At 31.7% G+C, this 25,234-nt stretch overlaps 2 protein-coding genes across 9 annotated transcripts; both read left to right on the top strand.

Moving 5' to 3' along the window:
- Nucleotides 1-260: 260 nt before the first annotated feature.
- On the top strand, nt 261-6,953 carry LOC117209549 (tudor domain-containing protein 7-like). 2 transcript variants are annotated; one of them, XM_033451690.1, is made up of 17 exons: nt 261-454; nt 1,807-1,956; nt 2,158-2,366; nt 2,445-2,548; nt 2,768-2,879; nt 2,950-3,279; nt 3,338-3,505; nt 3,646-4,002; nt 4,090-4,257; nt 4,338-4,595; nt 4,721-4,966; nt 5,041-5,391; nt 5,476-5,693; nt 5,774-5,987; nt 6,134-6,252; nt 6,360-6,511; nt 6,597-6,820. In XM_033451690.1, exons 2-17 carry the CDS (start codon nt 1,875-1,877, stop codon nt 6,818-6,820), a joined length of 3,312 nt encoding a protein of 1,103 aa, XP_033307581.1. In that variant the 5' UTR covers nt 261-454; nt 1,807-1,874. The 2 variants fall into 2 exon arrangements, with proteins under 2 accessions (XP_033307581.1, XP_033307580.1); XM_033451689.1 differs by lacking the exon at nt 261-454 and having other exon boundaries at nt 1,875-1,956; nt 6,597-6,953.
- Nucleotides 6,954-10,134: 3,181 nt separating this feature from the next.
- LOC117209501 (adenylyl cyclase 78C-like) lies at nt 10,135-23,240 on the top strand. 7 transcript variants are annotated; one of them, XM_033451599.1, is made up of 19 exons: nt 10,135-10,356; nt 11,958-12,006; nt 13,917-14,149; nt 14,645-14,802; nt 14,903-15,092; nt 15,567-15,751; nt 15,912-16,110; nt 16,919-17,077; nt 17,650-17,879; nt 18,090-18,226; nt 18,498-18,810; nt 18,896-19,102; nt 19,265-19,362; nt 19,593-20,459; nt 20,547-20,784; nt 20,854-20,980; nt 21,178-21,284; nt 21,428-21,691; nt 21,764-23,240. In XM_033451599.1, the coding sequence occupies exons 2-19, from the start codon at nt 11,972-11,974 to the stop codon at nt 21,974-21,976; spliced, it is 3,960 nt and encodes a 1,319-aa protein (XP_033307490.1). In that variant the 5' UTR covers nt 10,135-10,356; nt 11,958-11,971; the 3' UTR covers nt 21,977-23,240. The 7 variants fall into 7 exon arrangements, with proteins under 7 accessions (XP_033307490.1, XP_033307491.1, XP_033307487.1 ...); XM_033451600.1 differs by having other exon boundaries at nt 13,923-14,149; XM_033451596.1 differs by having other exon boundaries at nt 11,847-12,006; nt 21,764-21,976.
- Nucleotides 23,241-25,234: the final 1,994 nt, after the last annotated feature.

Here is a 25,234-nt window from a genome sequence, read left to right on the forward strand (position 1 = left end):
GTTTTTAAAATAGTTACTTAATATTATGCATTATTATTAATATTATATGATTATTATTAATAATTTATCGTTTGCAACGCACATATAAATATTAGTAACAATTAGAAGCATATAATAGAAAATTATGACTTCTTAAATATACCGCTACTTAAACCTGGCCGATGATTGGTTCATTATCTAGAAATGGAGGGGGTACAAGAAGAGTCTGATTGGATGAACGAAGCATTTCGTGTTCAACTTCAACAAATAATATGCTGGATAGTTCTCTGCGGGGATGTAATAGAGTTTGGAAATCGGTTTTCACGAATAGTGAAGAGAAGGCAATGTTCGAGATAGATTCAGTCGAGCTATTGTCAAATTATGATATATTCGTATAAGAAGTGATAAAGTTTAGTGGAGTTACAAGAGAAGTTTATAATATATTATATATGTGCGACATTTGAAGAGAAATAAGGTACCTTTGATTTTTATGCATGTATAACGGTGGCCTAATTTTTTTTCTTGAAGTATTCTCCCAGTGTTTAGATAATTTTGAAATTTCAATAAATTAAAGATTGTTATATATTACTAATTTATACTTTGATTAATATGAGAACGATAATACCTACCGAAAATATGTGAATTGCCCATAATTTGATATGCAGCTGTTGCCACTGCTTTTTTACATTCGATTTTGTGTACTCGTTACATGTCATCAGGAATTATGATTGGTTTATCTTTTCATATGACGTCAAAGTAACGACGTATTTAGTTTTGCAAAATAAGTGTACATAATATTTATGTCGTTTGTCAAATTTATTCCAGTTAGTAAGCGTATAGTTAGATAATATTACTATGGTACAATTACGTAGCTTAAACGATTACATTAGCTCTCGTACTGTGACTTCGATGTATATGTATAGGGAGTGTACATGGTTTTAATTAAAAATAATATTAAAACTAAATGTTGTATATATCAATATATGTATAAAATTTTGCAGTAAAATTTTATGAAGTATGTGAATTAATTTTGTCATGAGAATTTTATGGTAGAATGTAAATATTTGGAAGCGAAAATGTTTTTTTTATAATGTATCAAATGTATTACATCGTATTTTAAATAATTAGTAAGTATCTATCCTTTGTTAACAACAATATGTATTTGACAATTTTGCGTGTTTCACCAATTTTTACACTACCGATCTGATCGCCATTTGCCGGCATTATCCGAGATCTCAATTATAAGTCAGAAATACTAATTATTGTATATTTCCAATCCTTTGTTTCATTCTCGCATCAGTGTACGATATAATTTTAAAATATATAACAGAAGTAAGTTGTTAAAAAGAAACTACATAATATTTATTGTATTTTATCTCGTTTAACATTTCCAAAGATGCAATTCTCATAACTTGATTGTAATACCTTTTGTCAAAGCATAACATTTTTCGTCAAGCATATGTAAAATATTGAAGAATAATAAAATAATCGAACATAAAAATTGTTTGAAAAATATTTTATACAATTACTATTTGTACTTATATTATAAAAAATATTTATATTATTACAATAAGATTTATATTTTACAAATATCTATAAATGTTTTTTGTATGATTTTGTTTTAAAGTGGTTAATAAATAAACAATATTTACATTATATTATAAATAAACATTAACCCATTAATGTTGTTCTAGTAAATTAATATAATTTTTTTTATAAGTACTAAGCATTTAATTAGTAATTATATTATTTAAACATTATTATTCAGAATGTACTTCGTTAAAAATTATGTATCAAGTCATTTATCTGATGTTTAAATGTTTTCAGAATTTTACTTTGTAAATATAATTTATATACACATTTATTAACATTTTTAAATATACAAAAAAGCAATAATGGAAAGAGAAGAAGTAATAAAAAATGTACGTGCATGTCTCATATCTTCAAAAGGTGGAGTCAAGATGGACGATCTAAATAGTAAGTTCTTTCTTTTAAGGAGCTTTTTTTATCACTATTTAATCTTATTATAATTTACTTAAATTTTCATAATATTCATTTGGAATGTTTATATTTCTATAAATCATACATATATTAACTAAAGTAAATAAAAATTAACAATTTTACATTGTATGTTTATAATGCAGCTGTAAAAAATATTTATATTAACACTTTTTGCAGAAGATTATAGATTGCTCATTGATGAAAATATACCATTTCGAAAGTTGGGGTATCAATCTTTGGTTGCCTTTTTACGTACTGTCCCTAGTGTTAAAATTACTGAGAAAGGAAAAGATTGTTTTGTGGAGGCTGTACCTACTGGAGAATCTGCACATATTACAAAGTTAATTGCTCGACAAAAGACAGCAACTAAAAAATATAATAAAATGGTAGGTCTGTTATTCATCTGTACTGTTTTATATCATTTTATTGTATATTACATTATTTTTAATGCTGTATTGCCTTAGGTGAATACCAAAAGACCAACGCCATTTCGTAAGCCTATGATGACAAGAAATTTTGGCAATATAAGAAGTTTTAATAATAATTTATATTCACAAATGAGTGGAAAGTAAGTGTAGAATGCATCATCTATGTTTCATTTTTTTATGTCCTAAATATTACATATAAAAAATAACTAGAAAATAATCTTTCACAAATAATTAATTCTTTTTTATATTTTTGAAACGTTGTTAGTATATAAATATATAAATATATTTTGTGTGTGCGTGCGTGCGCGCGCGCGTGTGTGTACGCGCGCACACACACATTTGAACATTTGTTATTTTAGACAAAATATGTATTTTCCTGCAATGTCAACCAAAATTACTATTCATCAAAATAGTGAGAAACCCAGATATATACAATCTAATTGTGGTATACCACCAAGTTCTCCTAGTAAAGTAAGTAATATATACCTGATGAGATTACATATTTTGGTACTGAAGGAGATAAATTTATTTTAATTTTTAGAGACTGAAAGATAGACAAGTGAATTCTGTTTTATCAACAAACCAAAGTATTAACAAGTCTAAAGATGAGACACAAATAAAGAACAATCTAAGGACAGTAACATCTGTGATAAGTCAACATTCAAAGAATGCTAATATCAATATGGAAATGCTTCCTAAAAAAATTTCAAGTCCAAACGACAGACTTAAAGTAAATCCTATTCCTTCATTGATGGATATACGCACCAACATTTCAACACTGCCTCAATCACCTGAAGTGTTGTCACCTTTCTCACCTGGACAAGTTTTAGCAGATGGTAAAATGAAACTTCAACAATCAACAAAATTACCTGTAAGTATTTATCAATTACTAAATTATACAATATATGATTAATAAGTTATATTTGTAGACGGCATTAGGTAATACTAGAAAAATTGTGCCAAAATTACAACCTACTGATCCAAGAGAAGAATTGAAACGAAGAGCTAGTGTACTAAATCTTCCAGAACCTGTGTATCAAATCTGTCCTACAACAATTAAAAATACTAAAGAACCGGCTGTGTTTGCACAAGTTAAGGTTTGTGAAATTGTTTTGATATTTTTCTGAAAGAAATTATTCATATATTGAAGTATAAATTGACGACAATAAGAAATAAATAGTAATTTATAAGTAAAAATAAAAATAAATAGTATAAAACATTAAAAATATATTTCTAGATTGGTCCTCACGGATATTCAAGTTATCCGGAACAAGCACATACTGAGGACGAGGCACAAAAGCTTGCGGCGAAATTTGCCTTGCTTGATCTAACCGAAAAATATGGTTCATCTTCCTGTTTTAATGAAACTAAAGACAAAAGCATAATAAAAGAACGAGTTTTGTCCATAATAGATGCTCATCCAAATGGTATCTTTATGCACCAGATACCCATGTATTATAAACAACAGTACGAGGAAATTTTACCTGGAAACTGGGAAAAAGTTATTGAGACAAGCTCAGAAATTGTTTTAGAAAAGGGTGTAGATAATTCGGTAATTCTACGTCGGTTTACCTCGTCGGATTTACGTGAAAAGGTAAAATAATGTGTTTTGTAAACTATAGGCTGTTTTATGTACGTATATGAAAGAAATACAATTATTATTTAATATATATATTTTTAGATACGAAATACAACATCATTAAAGACAGATAAAATACTACTGCATCCAATTGGTCCTGTTGCACCTGGACAATTGCAATTACCAGAAGAAGAATTTTGGATTGTGTCTGTTACATACGTTATAAGTACTGTTGAAATATGGGCTAGAATTGTAGGAGATGCATATAGTGTAAGTTAAAAAGAATTCTTTTTATATATAATCTTTTTTTATAATTATTATTTATATTTACTTACGTGATCTTTATGTAGGATGAATTTGACATTATGACCACCGAAATGAGTAAACATTACAGTAATATTCAACAATCTCTAAAAGCACCACTTATTGAAATTGGAAATTACTATGTTGTGTTTGAAGACGAATCATGGCACAGAGTTCGTTGTGTAGATTTTAATATCACAACTGGAATGGTTACAGTTTCATTTATCGATTATGGTGATGAAGATATTTACCATTATAGTAGATTACAAATATTGGATAAAAAGTTTTGTGTGCTTCCTGCTCAGGTATGATATTGATGAATCAATGATGAATCGCTTTGACGCAACAATATAATGCCATTTTTATTAAGATATAAACTTTATAATATTATCAAATATATTTGTAAACAATTGTGTTAAATTATATATAGGCATTAAGGCTGTGTCTTTATGGTTTGGAAGATTTCAATGACTGTGATAGCACTGTGATAGCAATTGAAAAATGTCTGCTTGACCGTGCTTTATATGTTGAAGTACGAAATCGTAAGAAAGATCAGAATGATCTCTCTGCGACAGTTGTGTTTTATGATACGCATGGACCAGATGACATTAATTTAAATTTAGAATTGTTTAAACAAATCTCACAAAACGTATTAGTTGCTCCTAAATTAGATGTGGTAAGTACTTGTTTATATTCCAGAAGATGTTCTTGAATTTTCGACAAAAAGTAATGTGTTTTTATTATTTATAGGAGGGACAAGTATCAGAAGTATTTATTTCTCATGTAGAACAAAATGGTGATGTTTATGTACAAGTGCAGTCTGAAAGTATGAAACTTTTGGTTAATTTATTAAATCGATTAATATGTACTGGACTAAACACAGAAGATCTAGAGAGTTGCATTGTAACCACAGTTGATTCTAGTAAAACATACTTTGTGTCAGTAAATAATAATTGGTACAGGGGGAAAATCGTAAGTGACAGCTTTTACAATCAATTAAGAGCATTTTTAATTGATTTTGGTAAGACTGTCACTGTAACAAAAAGCAATCTTCTTTCTTTAGAAACATTATCTCAAGTTTTAGCAAATTATCCTCCTCAGGTAAGATTTTAATTTGGATATTTGATAAAAATTTAAAAATCTAATATATTAGAACAAATTTTAACGATGCATTCATAATAATAGGCATTGAAGGTACATCTTCATAACATTGATAAATCAATGTTCAATGAAAAGATGGTTGCGAAACTTGTAGAACTTGCACCAAAAGGTGAACCACTTATTGTAAAAGTTGTATCATCTATAAAGGGGACACCAGTTGTGGAATTATTTAAACGAATTCAACCAAGTAATATGCTTGTTTCTGTCAATAACACCTTAGCTCTTGAAGAGGAAATTACGAAGTATAGTATATGAAAGTATTGATAAATGTTACTACAAATAAGAAAATAATAAGCAATTGCTATTTTTATTATATTTGCAGAACACATGGGGATGGTAACAATAATATAAAACCAAGGAAACGCATCGAACGTATGAATTCTAAATTCGCAGGAAGTGAAGATGATGACGTTGTAAAGTCTTTAAAACCACCAAAAATTTCAGGCATTGGCGAATATTTTGATGTTCATGTAACAATGGCTGCCCATCCCGGAAATTTTACTGTTCAACCATTTGACGATAAACGTTCATTAGAGGTAAATGTAATTTTTTATCTATTTTGTTAGGTATAAAATATGTATTACAATTATATATATAATTAGACTGTATTATTTTATAATTATATTATATAAAAAAGTATATATTTCATATAAATTAAATGTATATATTTTTATAATTTTAGTTAATGATGATTCAATTACAAGAAGCTTGTCAAGTATACAAAGGTCCAACTCCAACTCCAGAATCAGTAAAAGAAGGCAAACTTTATGCAGCTCAACACATTGACAGTCACTGGTATAGGTATAAATAAAAAGTGATCTATAAATACATATTTCAAGTCTGAACTTTACATTATGGAGTTATTGATATTAATTAATAATTTCTATTTATTCTCAATTATTTTTAAGGGTATGCATTTCAAGTATCATTAAAGAAAATATGGTTAGCGTTTACTTCTGCGATTTCGGAGATGTATCAGTACTACCATTAAATAAATTACAACCTTTGAAAAGTGAATTCTTAGAACTACCGTATCAAGCTATTAAAGCAAGACTTGCTGGTATGTAATTGTTTTATCTTCCAGTTTTAATTTGTTTTCAAGATGCAGAGTTTTACTTCGTAAATTTTGTTACTAATTTAAACAGGTATACGACCGATTAACGTTGACTGGTCTGTTGAAGATAGTTTAAGGTTTCAAGAATTAGTCGTGGATAAAAATTTTGTATCAATAGTTTACGAATCTAAGTCTGATGGATTTTCCCCGGCCGATACTATATTGGGTTTAAAATTGATAGATGTTAATACAGCTGAAGATATTTACATCGATCAACTTTTAATTGAGGAAGGTCGAGCTACATTAAATGATTAAAGCGATATATACGTGGATACAGTTGATATAAAATAGGAGTATCATAGTGAACACTAATGGTTAAATTAGTTTTGACAATTTCGGCATGGAATACATGTATTTGTTTCCTACGTAAATGCTAAGTGATATCTTTGTACAGTTTTACTGTTTTACGCTCGAGAATTTAGTTGTTTGTATATAAAAATAATATTTCTATTTAATAGTATATGCAAAACCCATAGCATCGTTAACTGTTCTAAACAGAAGTAATGAAAATATAATAGAAACTATATGTATATGAATGTATCAGGTCTGTAAGTATGAAACCGGAATTTGCCTATAGATGGCCCTAGCTGATAATGTAGTTATCACTACTGCGTCATTGATGCCAAAAGTCTTTGTTGACATTTCACAAACATTTTCGACTCAGAACAATACAAGTTTCATACAACAGCATAGTTTGTAATAGCGTTGAACATGTCAAATTTTGTGCTTGGAAACTACGATTTGCGGACAGAATTGATTTTCTGTTACCATTTGAAGAAAACTGCTGCAGAATTGCATCGAATGCTTGTCGAAGCTTACGGTGAGCATGCTTTTGGTAAATCACAGTGCTTTGACTGGTTTAAAAAATTCAGAAGTGGCAATTTTAACCTGAGGAACGAAGAACGTGGAAGACCACCGAAAAAGTTTCACGACAGCGAATTGCAGGCATTGTTGGATGAGGATGATGCTCAAACGCAACAACAACTCGCTGATCAATTAAACGTGACACGAGAAGCCGTCTCCATACGTTTGAAAGCCATGGGAAAGATCTAGAAGGTGGGAAAATGGGTTCCATATGAACTGAATGAAAGACAGCAGGAAAACCGAAAAACCACTTGTGAAATGTTGCTCGCTAGATACAAAAGAAAGTCATTTCTCCATCGAATTGTGACTGGCGATGAAAGGTGGATATATTTTGAGAATCCTAAGCGTAAAAGATCATGGGTAGCTCCAGGCGAACCACTGACATCGACTACAAGACCAAATCTATACACATACGTACGTTTGGTACATAATACGTGTATGTGTACATTATACATATACATATATTATCTATGTCTATATCTATAATTATGTCTTTGAAAAGTTATAGCTTTTTATTTTTCAAGAAAATAATAATTTATTGAACTAACTTTTAAACATTATATATACACATTCTTATAGAGTATTTTATATATTTTTGTTATAATATTCTATGTTTTTAAGATTCTTTATTTTTTCAAACTCCTTAAATTTAATTTTTGTTCTATATTAACAAGTTTGGCTGTGTCATATAAAAGACAACAAAACTGTGACGAAAACTGACAAAAATGTTTTGACAAAAATTAAAAGCATTCCATTTTTTTTTACTTCCAATACATTGGTTATTCTTCATTTTTTTTTAATTATTTGTGTTAGGGTATTAAACACCCTAGGGTAACATGCTATCCACGAGTGATTGCAAGCTATTGTTTGTGTTTTGTATGTGATAAATACTTTGTTGTTTACCTTTTTTTCTATTATAACATGCTTTCAATTTTGTTATTGACTTGTCAATTTAAATTGTTAACATAATCTAACTATATATAATTTAAGAATATTATAATATGTCCTATATGTTTTAATTGTTTTTAGTTAACAGAAGAAAGGTAAATTTATTTCTTGTAGTGTATACTACGAATTTATTTTGTCTTAGATAATTATTTCTTTACTTCAGTATTCAATTAGATTAGATATATATGCGATATATTAGTAAAACATGATATTATATATTTATGCATATATATATACAAATATATATTTGCGAATATTGCTTTATTATATGAAGAATATTTTTGTTTTGTTAATGTAGTAAGATACAATATTATAACTTAATGTTACGTTGCGGTAAAATATTATTTTTGATAATAATAACTTGATGAAAGGTGCCAATAAATACTAACATTTCCATAAATGTAAGGATTCTTATTTCAAAAACCTCCTGTGTTAATATCAATATAGTATGATATATTAATAATAAATATATTTCAAAATTTGTGTTTTATTTGATGAATATTTAATACGACTACATATATTTAATAATTCCAGAACGTATAAATGGATAAAATGTCTTATTTGTTCTTACATGTGTTGTTACGTTTAGCTTTTATTGATTGCTATGAATAACGCGTACTTGTATAATGAATCGCGTGTGTTAGAAAGCGCACGCGTTATGCCAATAATCATCGATCATTACGCTTATCACGCGTCCATGATTTACGAAAATCAACTTTTGTAATCCTTATGTGAGTCGTATTTATTTCATATAAATATATAGATATTTTATATATTATTTATATCATATTTTTTATCAACCGTAAAATATTCAATTAATAAATTAATTTTTAAAAACTATTATTAGTTAATAACTAGTATTAGTAATTTTTAATAATTAGTATTAAATTAGTATCTAATTTTTAATTTAATTTATTATGATTATAATTTAAATGACAGTAAGCTATAACTATTTTTATAATGCTAACCTTAGTTAATCCATGAGATTTATCAATTAAAAATTACTTTATAGTGCAATATATATTTATAGTTCAACATCAGATGATTTAATGGATGCATATCTAAATTTATTCTAATTGCACTGTTAGCTTCTATTAAATTCTCAACAAATTTACTTCTTAAAAGTTCTCTGATTTACGATATATTTTGTCTTGAAATTGGAACCCGTTCTAAAAATTGCACTAATTCTTTTTCTAACTTTGTCAGTTATTAATATATCGATAACATTTAATAATTGTACGAGATCAATTAATAGAAATTACTTGACGAATTATATACAATCTTTATATATATATATAGATATCTTATTCTTAATAAAATTGTTACAATTTCATAAATAATACATAATGTATCATGAATATACATACGAAATAAATTACATATCTTGGAGAAAATACAAAATATATGCATAATATATAAAATAAATACAAAGGTTAACACTTTTTAAGTTGGTTCCGTTTTATTATCAATCTGACATGTAACATACATAACAAATAGCGTTAATTATAAGTCGATAGAACATAAGTTAGTCAAGTGATTGAGTTATATATTTCGACACGAATATAATATAAATATTATGCTGGGAGATATGTCTTATCCCGATAATAATAAATAATAACAGTAAGTTACCAATTTTCTATAATAATATATATATTTGCATAAACGCTGTATATCGTTTCTATAACACCCCTTCTTTTTTCGTTGTATATTAGAGGGGATGAAGTAAGGTATCTGACGTCAAGAGAGCCATCGCGCGGTGACAAGCTCACGTTACACTCACTCGTTTGAAGATCAGGTACCGACTCGGTGACCGATTTCGCTCGTGGAAGCGCGGGTTTTATCGTTGGCGGATGCCCCCTCGCGATTTTCGACACTCGTCACCAGTTTCGTTCGCGGACGGCAGCCTTGATGCTGGAACGAAGCAATCGTACGGAATTCCTTGCTTGTTCTTCTCAATTGGACTAGACTGGAGCCGACAGGTAGCGTAAAAACATAACTCGAACATTTCGCTCATTGGAATTATATCACTTTTTTTTACCATTTCAGCGTTCTCTCTTCTTAATCGTTTTTTTTTAAATTACTAACCTCGTCGGTATACGTGAGTTCTTTACTCAAGTACCATAGCATTAAATCGCGAATTTCCTTCGACTCGACGAATTCTTGAGTATATTATTATTTGTTATTATTATTCATAATCCTTGCCTTTTGGCTTAGGATGGCTTCCGGTTTACATTTCCTCTTATTTTCTTTATCTCTTAAATATATTTCGTAAATCTCGAATTCTTGAGTATACACGTATACTCATAATAAATAGATTATCGAGTATATTATTTAAAAATGCTTTTCAGTAATTCTAGGATGCCTGTTCATTGATATTTAGGTATAAAAATAAGCTCGATCGCGTTCCGATGTTATGGTGGAGCATTTTTCACGGAAACCGAGGGGGACTTGCTATAATACGGTATTTTTATACTTACATTACCGTGCATAAGTATTTGGACACTACCAAATTATCGTAGATATGTAAATTATGCTTCAAATGCTACTCTGATCTAATTTCCACTTTTCATTCTATCTCAATAAAAATAAAGCAGCAATAATCGAAGGCGAATGAAAATTAGTTCTGCAGGGCAGTTCTACCTCAGCTAAGTGATTTTAAACGTGTCTTTTCAATCTTGTTTCTTGCCACGTTTTATATAAAAGTTATTTACAAATAAACAATGCTAGATCCGATAAAATAATGATAAATAATAAATCTATTATATAGATTTTATGAAGTGTCAACTATTCATTGTAGATAAATACGAACCTTGAGTAACGTAGCTATATTCTTTGTTCCAGTTTAAATTTAGCAGACCATTTGATCGCAGTTATTGCAAGAAGCGTAAAGTTAACAGTAAGGGAACATTCTGCTATTATAACGTTGAAAATGTAATAAAAATATCGACTCTTTGGTCGGATTGCACCAGCTGTCCAGATATTTATATATGGTAGTGTATACATATGATAACATTATTTTTGACAAACTTTATCGTACAAACGATCGTTCGATTTACGAATTAGAAAGATAACATGCTTTAAGACACAACGAGATAGAAGGGAGAACAGTTGACTCTGTTACACACTGTACACGATACTCAATTAGGATAAAGAATACACGCAATGAGAATAAAACTGAACTGATAGGAAAACGAAAAATTTTGATCGTGCATTCGCGCCGGAGAGTATCTTCTGTTTCCGGCTACGTCTTCCGGAAACCCGTCGGCGCGGTCGTGCTGGGAAAAAAAGAAAAAAATGTACCGGTGCTCTGCTCAGTAAACGAAAATCGACGAGCAAAGCAAAGATAACGTCTCCACAATAAGTGTTCGCGATTCGATAAGATTGTTCTCCTTGGTCTCTGGTAAAAAAAAAGTTCTTTGAACCAACGCCGGGCGGGACATTAGAGAAATTGGCTTCCTTTCTTAACAAGTTCTGGTTTAAGGTGTGTGAAAATGCCGGATACTAAGGCAATTGCACAGCTGACAATCACAACGTGAGCGGTTGTTCGTTTCGCGGATCATCCGGGGGATAATGATTACAGAACAGACCTGGAGCATGATGCTGGACAGTGATGTCGCGGGCATCAATGAGTAAGTATTCACCCATGCCAATTTCCATTTTTTTTCTCTTACACGCGACAAAGAAAAGAAAAGAAAAAAGAAACGAAACTAGAATGAAAAGAAAATATGTACCGTGCAAGAAAGACTTTCAATTGTTTCTTTGTTTAATGCGACACATCATTAACACAATAACACTGTTCGGTAAGTTCCACATTTTGCAGGTGTATCGGCGAGATTTTTTGTGTCTTTTTTCCAATAGTGTAACACACCTTTCGACGTGCTTACACATGCACACATTTGATACTATTTTTCACGAGGACACGATGTTCCTTATTCTTCCTTTTTTTTTGTTTTGATCGCCTGTATGCGGTGGTTTTAATGATACCTGCGATGATGGATCATGATGTACGTGCAAGAATTCACGTGTCTGGATCGATAGTGCTGCGTATTTAAAAATATGTGTGCACTTATTATGATGTATCGTCCATACGTGCTTTGAGGAAACACTATTCTTTGGGTCGTGAGACACGTTTTACGATATATGAATGTTAGTACTAAATATTGTTATGTATAACATCTTCTATGCGAAGATCGTTTCGGAGAACTTTTTCTGTTTCCACGTATGAAAGAAAAATGATGGGATCAGTTTGGATTTGGTTTTTATACGTATTTTTTTCTTCACTTTATAATTTATGTTTTACACGTGCCACTTATAATTTCAGATCATTTATAGTTCTATTGAAATTTTGAGAATTTGGTAATTATCAGAATAGTTTCATAAAGAAGATTTATTTTCTATTTATAAGGAAAAAGATTCTTATTCTTTCATCTTTTGCTATTATTTACTTAACTAATGGCTGCTATTACTTTTTTAGTTATTTATTTATTGTGCTTTGTTTCCTTTTTAGTTTTGAATTCGAACATGCATGCACGAGATTCCATTATTTATAAGACATGAAGGATGTCTATGTGTGTGAAGGATTAAATTGCACTTTGGATGAATATATATAATTCAAAGCCAGCAACTTTTTGTTATGTACAGAATGTCACAATGAAGAAATGTGAAATTATTTTGAACGAAGCTCATTTCGAAGAGAGAGGTTTAATTCAGATATTAGAAATGTATTCTGTATTTGCGGAATATTTTTCTTTTTTTATCTATCGGTAATATTTTCCAATCATTAACAATAAACTCATTTTTCATTTTGTGAAGGTCCTTTCATAAAATATTGATTTTTAGAGACAAATTGTTTACATATAAAACAACAAGTATTAATACAAAAAGACAATTGATGTATTATATAATGTAAAAATATTGAACATAACATTAATGATCATGTAAAAATATTTGTTAACAACAAAAGTTGTTTACCTACTTATCGTGACCTGCATAAATGTTTTGCAACTACTTTGTTTATACACGGCTCAATATAATTAGGAGATCGTGTACACTTTGTAAAGTATTCAATTTTTTTCATAGCTACGTAAAATATAAATTCGTATACTTGCATATTTATTTTATAGCAATTTGTACAATTTTCGAGGTACGCAAGTAGTATTTTTGTATTATATCTGTAGATGTTTCTCATTAATTTTTACATTAATTATTATTTATTATATTAAATCCTACATACTTTAACGACGAATTTGATAAATCTTTACCTAAAGTAAATGGAAATTTCTTATGTAAGGAATTTAATAATTTAAAATATAATATTCCATTTATTTTTAATATTTTATCTATTTTCCAAACTTATTTGGAAAAGAGCAGCTTTTAAGAATACGATCTTCTAATTACTTTGTGCAATGTACAAAAATGTATACATACGCAATGTGCATTTGGTATGTATTCGTGTGTCAATTTCCTAGATGTCCTAGATGTTCTCGCAAGTATTGCTCGTCTGAGAAAATTAATTTCAGATACTTTTTAACCTCGATAGGTTGAGTATTTCCCCGAGGAAACAATTATGGATCAAGGCTGTGAAGAAACTAACTTCCGAGAGGCTGGGGAGGGAAGGATTGGCGGCCTGGGAGGACCGGAAATCCAACAACGATCCGGAAGTTCCAGACATCAATGAAACAACCGATCCAACCGAGGATGCGGACATTTCTACCGACCCGGACGTGGCTCTTGCTGATCAGCCTGTTGATGCAGAATCTCAAGCGCAGCGAGGTTCGATTATATTTAATATTAATATAATTAATATAATCGACATCAGCTAATGGTGCATTCTAGTTATCAGAAGCTACACTCACAATATTACGAAATCGATATTATAATATATGATCTACGGTTTCGTGTAACACACGCAATATGTTCATACAAAGTTTCTACGAGTGTTCAAATACTTTCGTGAATCGCTGTATGTCTTGATTCAACTTCGTCATTTAATTAGATATAATTGTTTTATGATACACTTAGAAATGCACTCGTAGAAACCATGTAATGTGACGAGCATTTTGTTTAAAACGGTTGAAACGGCTTTTTTTATCTCCTGGGAAAAGACAAACATGGACAAAGGAGATATTTCTTAATTTTATTACAAATTTCTCTCGCGTCTTGATCGCCTGGCGAATTATTTAACATGCCACTGTTATTCACACACATGTTATTAATTTATTCTGTGGAATACAGCCTTCGGCTATAAATACGAGTGGATATTTCCAGATGTTTTCAAGAAAGGCGTACTCTATAAGGGAATATTTTGTCCATCGCTTTCGAACAGCTTCCACAGCAAACAGCTCGAGACGTCCTACCTTCATTACTCGAATCGTCAACGGCAGAAATCATTGATCATGCTGAATATCGTCGATCTTAGCTTAAAGGTAAACTGATCCCTAAAGAACGAATAACTTGAATCCTACGAAGTACATTCTGTATTTTGTTTTTTAATTTCTGTCCCATACTATGCACCGGGGATACCAGATTATTCTTATGGCGATATGGCTGTGGGAAAGAGACGAGAACAGCGGCGGCCTGATCGAGTCGTTGTCTTGGGCGATCTGCTGTATGATAGCGAACTTAGTGGTTTGCGTTCTTGGCTGGTGGCGGTGTTTCTCCAATAATTATTTATACTGGGCTTCCATATTCACTTGGTTACTGATCAATTCTCAAGGTGATGACACGTACAAACGTCATGTATAATTTCTATCTTTATCTTTTTTCTTTTCTTCCTTTTCTTTCTGTTCCTGAATAGACACATTCTTTTCATAGTTGGATATAATAGTCGACGTACGTATAGTGTTTCACATTGCAATGTTCTAATATACATATACACATATAAATATACGTACGTGCTCTCTTGGGAAGATTGTATCTTCGTTTACCGAATAGAGTTTTGCTCCACTGGCTCGTGCGTTGGCGGTCCAGCGAATTGCTTGAATGTTCAGCGAACCGTAGAGAGAGAGAGAGAGAGAGAGAGAGAAAGAGAGAGAGACGGTAGAGCAAACTTATACCTAGGCATGGGTTACTATTGATCGGCGATCCTTTGCGGCTATTTAAGATTAACGAAACGATCGTTATGTTTCCATAAACGGGTCTACAATCGAGAGTGTCTTTATGTTATGTGCACACCCGCTGTCAATTGCAGGTTTTATAGGAGCTGGTCTAGATTTCTCTAGTCAACAACGTCTTATGTGGTACATTTTGTTTGTCGTGTATGCGCCGTATGCCATGCTGCCGTTACCTTTGAGATGGTGTGTCCTTGCCGGTTACGGGACAGCTTTAACTCACATGGTGATGGCGGGAATAACTTTATTACGAGATCCCACATATGTAAGAATCCTTGGTCTACATTTTAGTTTCTACAAGTTAACGCCTCCTACCCATTTCACTTATATAATACTCTTCCGTCAACTTTTTCTTTCCTAGCGCAATCCCAAGTACGCTTCGCAGCTTTCTTTTCGTTAAAGTACGTTTAATTTTGCAATTGCAGCTGCATGATGTCACGTGCATAGTTCGAATGCTAACAACCAACGTCCTTCTTTATCTTGCAATGAATCTAGCTGGCATGTACACTAAGTATTTGACAGACAGAGGACAGAGACAGGCTTTCCTGGAAACGCATAGATCCATGGAAACCCGGCAACGAACTCAAAACGAGAATAATCGACAAGAGAAGTTGCTCCTTTCCGGTGAGACATGCTTTAAATTCGTTAATCAAATTCACGAATGATTCCTAGCGCTGTGGTTTATTTTACAGTCAACTTAGTTTACAGCTTTGTTCAGGATTTCATTTAATATTTCGTTCAACAGTTTGGCAAGATTTATTGCAGTTCAAAATGCAATATATGTATCATCCTTTCAGCAATTTTATAATGCGGATTAATCTATTCGTTTACAGGAGTATTATCGAATTAAATAGAATTAGATTGACATTTTGTTGGAAGATCGATATTAAATTGAACTCGTTGTTTCACGATTGTTCACACAATTAACACGAACATGAGTTAGAGAGTGTATATATGTATCATAAATGTATATGGACTGTGTAATTACGTATCGATGCAAAATACGTACGACATGTATTTAAGTATATTTATATATATGTCGAACATGTCAAACGTAGTCTATAAAAACGCATGGGGTTGCGCCGTAGGCATGGGGTTCGTCAGCGCGTGTAACTTGCTCAGCCGAGTGTCAAAAAGGGTCACTAGACACTTTCACCCGATTGCGCCAGATATGTTTTACCGATAGCCTAGCAGTACTTTGCTTTTACGTATTATCGATCTTTCGACGATTATTTGTTTAGGAAGTATAAGTAAAATACAATCAAATAAAATAGAATAAACAATCCCGTCATACTCGTTTGATTAATGGTAGATTATTATATAATTAATTGATGAATGTTTCATTTTGTCTATAGCGTTTTGTATCTTGTCGAGTAAAAATTATGCTTTCTAACGTGTAATCACGTTTAATGATTGACGAATTTTATTGTAGTTTTACCAGATTTCGTGGCTAAGGAAATGATCCGTGATATCGCTCGTGAGACTGCACGAGGTGGAACAATCTCTTTTACACCTAATCAATTTCATAGAATATATATCCATCGCTACGAAAATGTGAGCATACTTTTTGCTGACATCAAAGGTTTCACTGGTATGTAATCGCATATTTACGATAGTGAACTGCACTAGTTTACATCTTTATTTAAAAGTTACTTTTGTATAATGTTTACTGTTACAATGGAAAATGGAAATATATGAAAATACAATGGAAAAAGAAATATTAATAATAAGTAACTATTTTTTATTTTTAGGTATACCAAATAAAATTTATTTTCTCGAATGAAACGGTGTGATTGTTTATAAAAGTCTATATTTCTTTCTGTATTAGTATTAATTAATTGTCTCTTGTAGTTTGCAGTTATTTCCGTAATTCATGTGTATTAACATCTTTTCAATCAAACTTTTATCTCTATTATTGCTTCGAAGATATCAAAATGGTAAAAATTTTTAATTACGTTATATATCAACATAAATTTTATTCTTAAACAACATAATTTACATATGTCAATTATTTAAGTGTATTAATTATAATTTTTATTTTGTACATTAATTTCTATTAGCACACACAACGTATATTATAAGATATTAGATATATGTAGTAACTCTTAAAGTAATCTTACAAAGTTTCAAATTTAATCTATGATATTCGTCTTTATCACAAAGCTTTGGCCAGCCAATGTAGTGCTCAAGAGCTCGTTAAAGTGTTAAACGACTTGTTCGCACGTTTCGACAAGCTCTCTGCAGAAAATCATTGCTTACGTATTAAATTACTTGGGGATTGTTATTATTGCGTTTGCGGACTGCCGACTCCTCGAAGCGACCATGCTCATTGCTGCGTCGAAATGGGCTTGCACATGATTAAAGCAATAAGAGATGTGCGGTATACAACAAAGGTAACTAAATTCTGTATAATCTAAAATAATCAAACGATAATTTGAGACATACTATAAGTTAGTAAATTTGAAAGACATAATCTTAACTGTTACAATGCATATGTGGAATACGCAAATTTCCTTTAAGATCGATTATAAGCTGCGATTTAACGATATAATTGAATTTTGCAATATTTAAAAAATATAAAATAAACATTGTTCTTCATTTAGGTTGACCTAAATATGAGAATAGGAATTCATAGTGGCTCGGTACTGTGTGGCGTACTTGGACTTCGAAAATGGCAATTCGATGTCTGGTCTTACGATGTAACGCTGGCCAATCATCTTGAAAGTGGAGGCATACCAGGGTAAAACTTACTGCGTATCTCTCATTGGATTTAACAAAAGAAGTACACACAAGGAAAACATGATAAGTCTATATTTGTTGCTTTTCTGATTTTTATATCATTTGGAACCTAAAAGAGAGTACTTCAACTCCGATACTCTAAAACTTTAAGTTTCTAACACTCTGAAACTCTGAAACTCCCTTGTGTAATATTTACTGTTGCATAATGAATTGTGCGAGAACGTTATTAAAGCAAGTAGTCGCAGTAATACAAGGAAAACGTAATATTTCAGGAGAGTACATATTTCGGAGGATACTTTGAACTGTTTAAATGACGTGTACGAAGTGGAGCCAGGAAACGGAACCGAGAGGGACAATTACTTAAAAGAGAGAAATGTGGTAACGTACTTAATCAAACAGGTGGAACCTTTGAGATGCAGACGTCGATATTCTTCACGACCTAAGATATGGACCGAGGAGGATGCAAGTAAAAGTAAAAAGAGCTTCAAATTGAACAATCCATTAGCTGCAAACAGTAGCGCTCCGAACTCTTCCACGGACGACGACATTGGAGTGGATTGGACACCGGAAATACCATTCGAAAACGTTAGTATTTAACGACTATTGGAAATTAGTAACGACTTTAAATCGGGAAACTCCTCGAGAATCTAGCGTTAGGTTATTTGTATAGTTGAATACTGCGACGTCAGTCACCAATTTGGAGTCAGAGTACCTCGAGGAAGAGAATGGATCCGCGAAAAGTAACAAGGTTGCGTCTGCTACATCCGCTGAGAAATTGAAGGCGGCAGGCCTTGAAACTGCAAGTAACAAGCGTATGAGGTTGGCGAACATAAATGCTTGGACTTTGCGTTACAATGACGAAAGCCTGGAATCAAAGGTGAGATGGATATTAATACATTCTGCGTGTATAAAGTCACTTTTTAATGAGGTCAATTAAATTAAAAAAAATTGAATTCAATGAAATTCGATTAAACTGAACATTAAATTAATTTCGCTAAATTAGTGATCTTGATGCAGATATTGTTTTATGTGTTCGTAGTTCGGCCAATTGCGCGAGGATATGTTTAAATCCAACATGATTTGTTGCTTCGTCGTGTGGATATTCATCGCAATTTGTCAAGCAGTGATATTGCCAGAGTAAGCGACTGGTTTTTCATGACTATGTTTCAATAATAATCAAATAATAAACAAATTTATGAATGTTAGAAAAACTAATCATAAAAACTTTGAGAATAAAATACTAATTCGGTTGTTATTGTAGAACAAACAATGAGATAAAGATTATAAAATAAATTTGCATAAAAGATTATAAAATAGGATAATTAACAATGTATTAATTTTGAAATTACATCATCTTCTTTCTACAGCTGTATTATTCTTTTGGGTTCGCTGCTATTGACGACGCTCATACTGGTAGCATCTTCAATTCTGGTGATGGCAGAAGAGTTCAAAACATTACCAACATATTTGCAACACGCTTCTTCGATGTTGGTTCACAACAAGCAGCATCGAACGATCTTCATATGTAGCGTAATCAGTCTCATGGCTTTAACGTCTATAGTCGGTGTCCTGGCGTGTCCAACGTCGATTCGACAATATCCTGAAGCTTTGGAACTTCAGCAGCAGCCATTAATGAACCCAACACTGCAACCAGAACGACTAGTAGCACCGACTGCTGGTCTCGACCAGTTCATCTTGACGTTTCTGGAAGCGGCCCTTCGCGATGAGCCTTCAGAAGAGCAGAAAGATGTTTCTTCGAAAGAAAATCAAACTGCACCGCATGGTTCTAATAACGTTGATATGGAACTGACAAGAATCCTCAATGACAGGGCCAGTCTGGTGAAAGGTCGAGGAAGAAAAGAGTTTTTCAGGTTCTATAGATACGAACAACGCCACCGACTCGTGTTTGGAAGGCATTATAGAAGATTTGCTTGTAATCGTAGGGACGAAGACGTCGTTTTGAGGAAAATGTCATCAACACCGGAAACGGAAGTTCAAGCGGAACCTATGTATTCGTTGGATTACGATGATGACATCGTTTTGGGGACTACCTGTGTACGACCGGAATACATTGTGTTCACATGGATCTTATGCCTGATTGCGTTAGCCTCTGCACTGAAATTGTATTATTTAGTGAAAACGGCATTGGCCACGATCATCGTGTCCGTTTACGCCGTGCTGATTCTCGTAGTCTGCAAGGACTTTTTTTCGATCCCTGACGAGGAGAAGGATGCGTGAGTCGTGCTCGTCATTCATGAAAGTCTAGTTTATTTTAGATCCTTAAAAACATCACGCTGCTAATTATGCTTTTGCGTTTTTAGAGCGACGATACCTCTCTCGGCACAAATGCTCACGTTTATGTTAGTATTCCTGGTAATGGTTACGTATCATGGTAGATTAGTAGAAGTAACGTCCAGATTAGATTTCCTTTGGAAACAACAGGCTGAGAGGGAGCTAAGTGACATGATTGAATCTCGACATAATAACATGCAGTTGTTGAAGAATATCTTACCTGACCACGTAGCCCATCATTTTTTAACACAAGAAAGAGCACCAGAGGTGGAATAATTTATGTTTCCGGCTTCTTGGTGAATTTCATAAATATAATTTCTTTTTTATATTTTGCAGGAATTGTATTCTCAGTCGCGTGACATAGTTGGAGTGATGTTTGCCAGTGTACCGAATTTCACAGAATTCTATTCAGAAGATGTTAATAAAGGAATGGAATGTATACGTTTACTGAATGAAATCATTGGTAAAATTAGACATTTTGTATGTTATTGAATATTATATGCATTCTGTGCATTTTAATATTTTTTAATTTATCATAAACGCACGAACATCGGTACAAATTAGAGTGACAAATATGGCGGATCTGCAGATTTAAAAGTATTTGTTGCTTTTAATATAATTTATAATTCAACGATATGAATTTGAAATATCTTTTTCCAGCTGATTTCGACGAACTTCTGGATGAGAATCGGTTTCATTGCATTGAAAAGATAAAGACAGTCGGAGCAACTTACATGGCAGCTTCTGGTCTCAATCCTTCTCAGAATGTAATTCTATATATTGTTCAAATATCTTTACTCATATTCTGCGACATGCAATAATAAACTATTTCCATTGTATTCGTTCTGAATAACTTAGTTCTTTAAAAACAGTATCCAATATTATTAATTTTTAAATATTTTTCTTTTAGGATAATAACAAGGATAACATGGAGCATTTGTGTAGATTAGTGGATTATGCAGTAGCCATGCGACTTCGTCTTGAGGATGTGAATATACACTCGTTTAATAATTTCGACTTAAGAGTGGGTATCAGCTGCGGCCCATTGGTAGGCGGTGTGATCGGTGCTCGAAAGCCTGTATTCGATATTTGGGGCAACACTGTAAACTTGGCTTCCCGCATGGACTCTACAGGCGTTATGGGGAAAATACAAGTCCCGCAGGATATTGCTAGGGTAATTGTACAGCATGTAAAACGAAAATAATTATTTGCTATGCATACAAATCGTTTATTCAATTTCAAATAGTTTTTGGAATCGAGAGGATATCAAACTCAGAAAAGAGGACTTATTGAAGTTAAAGGGAAAGGGACGATGGAGACGTATTTCGTATTGGGCAAGGGAAGTCTACAACAAGAAGGCACGACTAAGCACACAACAAGATGCCGAAGCCTTGCAGCAGTTGTTTATGGTGTCGTTCAAGCACGTCGCAAGCAAATGCGAGCGCTTAGGAGGACATAAGTATTCTGTTCACATCAGCTTTTTTTTGGTTCGTTGGTGCCTATAGTTATGTACAAACGATTCACCTTCGTCAAATTAGCAACTAACTTGTGAGATAAGACTTAAAATGAATGACTACAGTAACTCTTTTATTTTTGAAGACAAAAGAATATTTTTTAGAGATCGTTTAGTTTAGAGGAAAAGATTTCGGTAAATTTATTTTTCTGTGTATTCCTTTGTCATCTTAAAATCACTATCGTTTTATTACATTATTAATAATTGTCTGTTACATTCCTTAAGAGAGCAAATTTTATTACTAAGATCGTGACTGTTCTAATTTTAAATTTGTTTGGTAATCAAATATTTTTTTTTAGATGTTGTATAAAATCTGTTAATCATAGAGTAATTTAATAATGAAATATAATTAACAAAGTGAATAACAAAATAATTTAAATATTCTTGTCTAAAAATATATGTAATATTTCAGTCGAATTAATTAATTAATTACTAATTGAAATATTTTTTTTCCTTCTAAATATAAGAGTTATCAGATAATCCATTTTAAGTGACTCATCGACTATTAGAGCTCAAAGGACGACGAACACCTGTAGTTAACATACTACCCAATACACTTTCTTTTTTTGTCGGAGTGTTGGATAACATGTTAATTAACGTGTTTTGATAATATTTATTATTATTGACCAGTGTAAATTGTAAATTAATTTCGTTTTGTATTTATAATTGTTAACTTTTCTTTGACTCACTTCTTTCTTCTAACAACTCTATAGAAACATAATTTTTACTTCCATTCCATTATTTAAGAATACTTTATGAGTGTAACGATATTATTTATAAAAGATTATAAAGTAGTCTGTGATCCATTTTATTTTATAAATGGATATATTTCAAGAAGTATTTTGAATTAAATATATAAATACTAAAATGAGGAACATTAATATTTAAGCAAAGTCAGTGATTGAAAGCATCAAGGACATTTCAGGAATTTTATGTTCTTCTCATAGTAAAATTCATTAGAAGTTTATATGATTTTCATTTTTTTGAAGAAATCTTAATAACAATATTCTTGTAACAATAAGAGGAATCTTGGGGAAATATGAGTGTCTTTGAAGTATCCTTGAAGCTAAAACCTCCTCGACTTCTTGCTTTAAAATTTTAACAAATTTCACTATCTTTCTCACTGTTACAGTGATTGTGTTTTTAATTCATTGTACTTTTCATTATGTATCTATTTATACTAGATTAAAATGGACCATTTTATAGAGGATTAAGTTATTTTTCTTAGCTACGAATATAATCACATAAATGTGGCTCTTGTTTCCAGAGAACTGAAATTCTAATGCATCTCTTGCATAGGTGAAAAATAGACTTGGCTGTAGAATCAGTCAACACCAAAAATAGTACCTATCTAAGTGCATTAAGTTTAAAATTTTATATGCTGCTATATGTAGAAATCTTACGATAGACCAGTTTTACGTATTAATGAATTCTTGTACATTCTCCATTTTTTCTGCTTCTATTATATTTCTGTTCTGTATTTACTATAATGAAACAAATTCCAATATCTGTAAATATTAATCCAACATGTAAAGTAAATAACAACAAATCTGGAAATATATGCAATGATATATAAAAAATATAAACTAAATTATGGAATGACATTGTTGACACAGTAATAAATAAGTTAATAATTAACAAGACTAAAACAATCAATTCAAACATGTTACACATATCTGTTCTACTTTATAATGAACATGACCAGGAATTATCACGTTTTTGTTAAAGTCCATTGAGTGTGTTTTGAGTCTTGCATGTAGGAAATAAAAAAATCTCGTATACCAACCACTTCTTTTTTTGGGAAAAGTCAATTTAATAATAATTGCAGGGCAGCAGCGTTCGTGTTGATAATCATAATGTACAGCACAGTCGAGCTCTGTGTAACTGTATATTACATTATTATGGTAAACACAATATATTTTAATTAACCGTAATAATAATTCATGATAATAATAGTTGTAATGATAATAATAAGGCTAGCTACAGCATGATCTCCCGCATAAAGAGATCACCCGATCCAACTGTACACTTTTACAACGTACTTCATAATAATAATCTAATTACATTAATTATAATTAGGTAATTATTACAATTTCAACCTAATTAAAAGAATGTTTTGCGACACGTAGGAGGGACCGCACGTCTTGAATTTTCGAGAAATTAATGCAAGAGTCTCTATCGTTCATGTTGCCCCGTTTCTTTTGTTCACGATAATTGTACACGCTATTTCGCGTCACAAATTTGGAAAATCATCTGTGTACATTGATTTCTCGAAAACGAAGGTATCATTTTTTTCTTTTAAAAAGTTCTTTTCCATTCTTTTTTTTTCATTTTCTCTCTTTTTCAAGTATAAAGGCACTGTACACGTAAACATACAATATACTATAGAAGAGCGCTATAGGCGGTCCAGATGGGTACTATTTTTTAAACAGTTAAAACGTGCCCGTTTAAAAATATCGATACGATCTTCTTTCATTTCTTTCTTGTTTGTTCCTTTTATTTCCTTTTTTTCTGTTTTATTCTTCTCATTGTTACGATGCTACGCACTTAAAATAGGGAGCGGTTTCCTTCGATTCTAGCTGCATTGGTCAACGCTATATCTTCTTCGACGCTATATATCTTAAACATTAAGGAAAAATATAGATGACTATTATATCAGAATGTGCAGAACTCACGGTAACTATTTGGGAGGAAATAATTGGTCAATGCGATCAGAAGTTAAGAAAACGCTCCGGTTTAAAGGTGGGATTTGTTTATCACAATTTGGCAGTGAACGTTCTCACGTTTAAAATACAGTTTTACAAGTTTTTAAGCTACGTGAATCGTTATCATCATCCTCACCATCTTCTTTTCTTTCCTTTTTTCTTTCTTTCTTTCTTTCTGCTATGGTTTGCTACTTTTCACTTTACAGACATTACAGAATTCGAAAATATTACTTTTTCCCCGCTATTGTTCAGAAAAAATAAATCTTCTTTTTTATGCCTGTTCGTTAACATTCCAACCATTCCGTAAGCATAGAACTCAAACTCTTCGTACACTGTTTAGCGAAAATATGTTTCAATATGTGTGCTCCTTAATTTTCTGGCTTGTCTTCTTCCATTTTCCTCTGCTTTTCGAAGTACGCAATTTTGTATGTGCGTCACTTTTCTGCATTTCAAGTAATTGTTCAAGATAACGAATTCAAGGGGATCTCTCGATTACTTC

Source organism: Bombus bifarius, unplaced genomic scaffold, assembly GCF_011952205.1.
Source record: "Bombus bifarius isolate JDL3187 unplaced genomic scaffold, Bbif_JDL3187 scf7180000008178, whole genome shotgun sequence".
In the NCBI taxonomy this organism is placed as follows: Eukaryota; Metazoa; Arthropoda; class Insecta; order Hymenoptera; family Apidae; genus Bombus; species Bombus bifarius.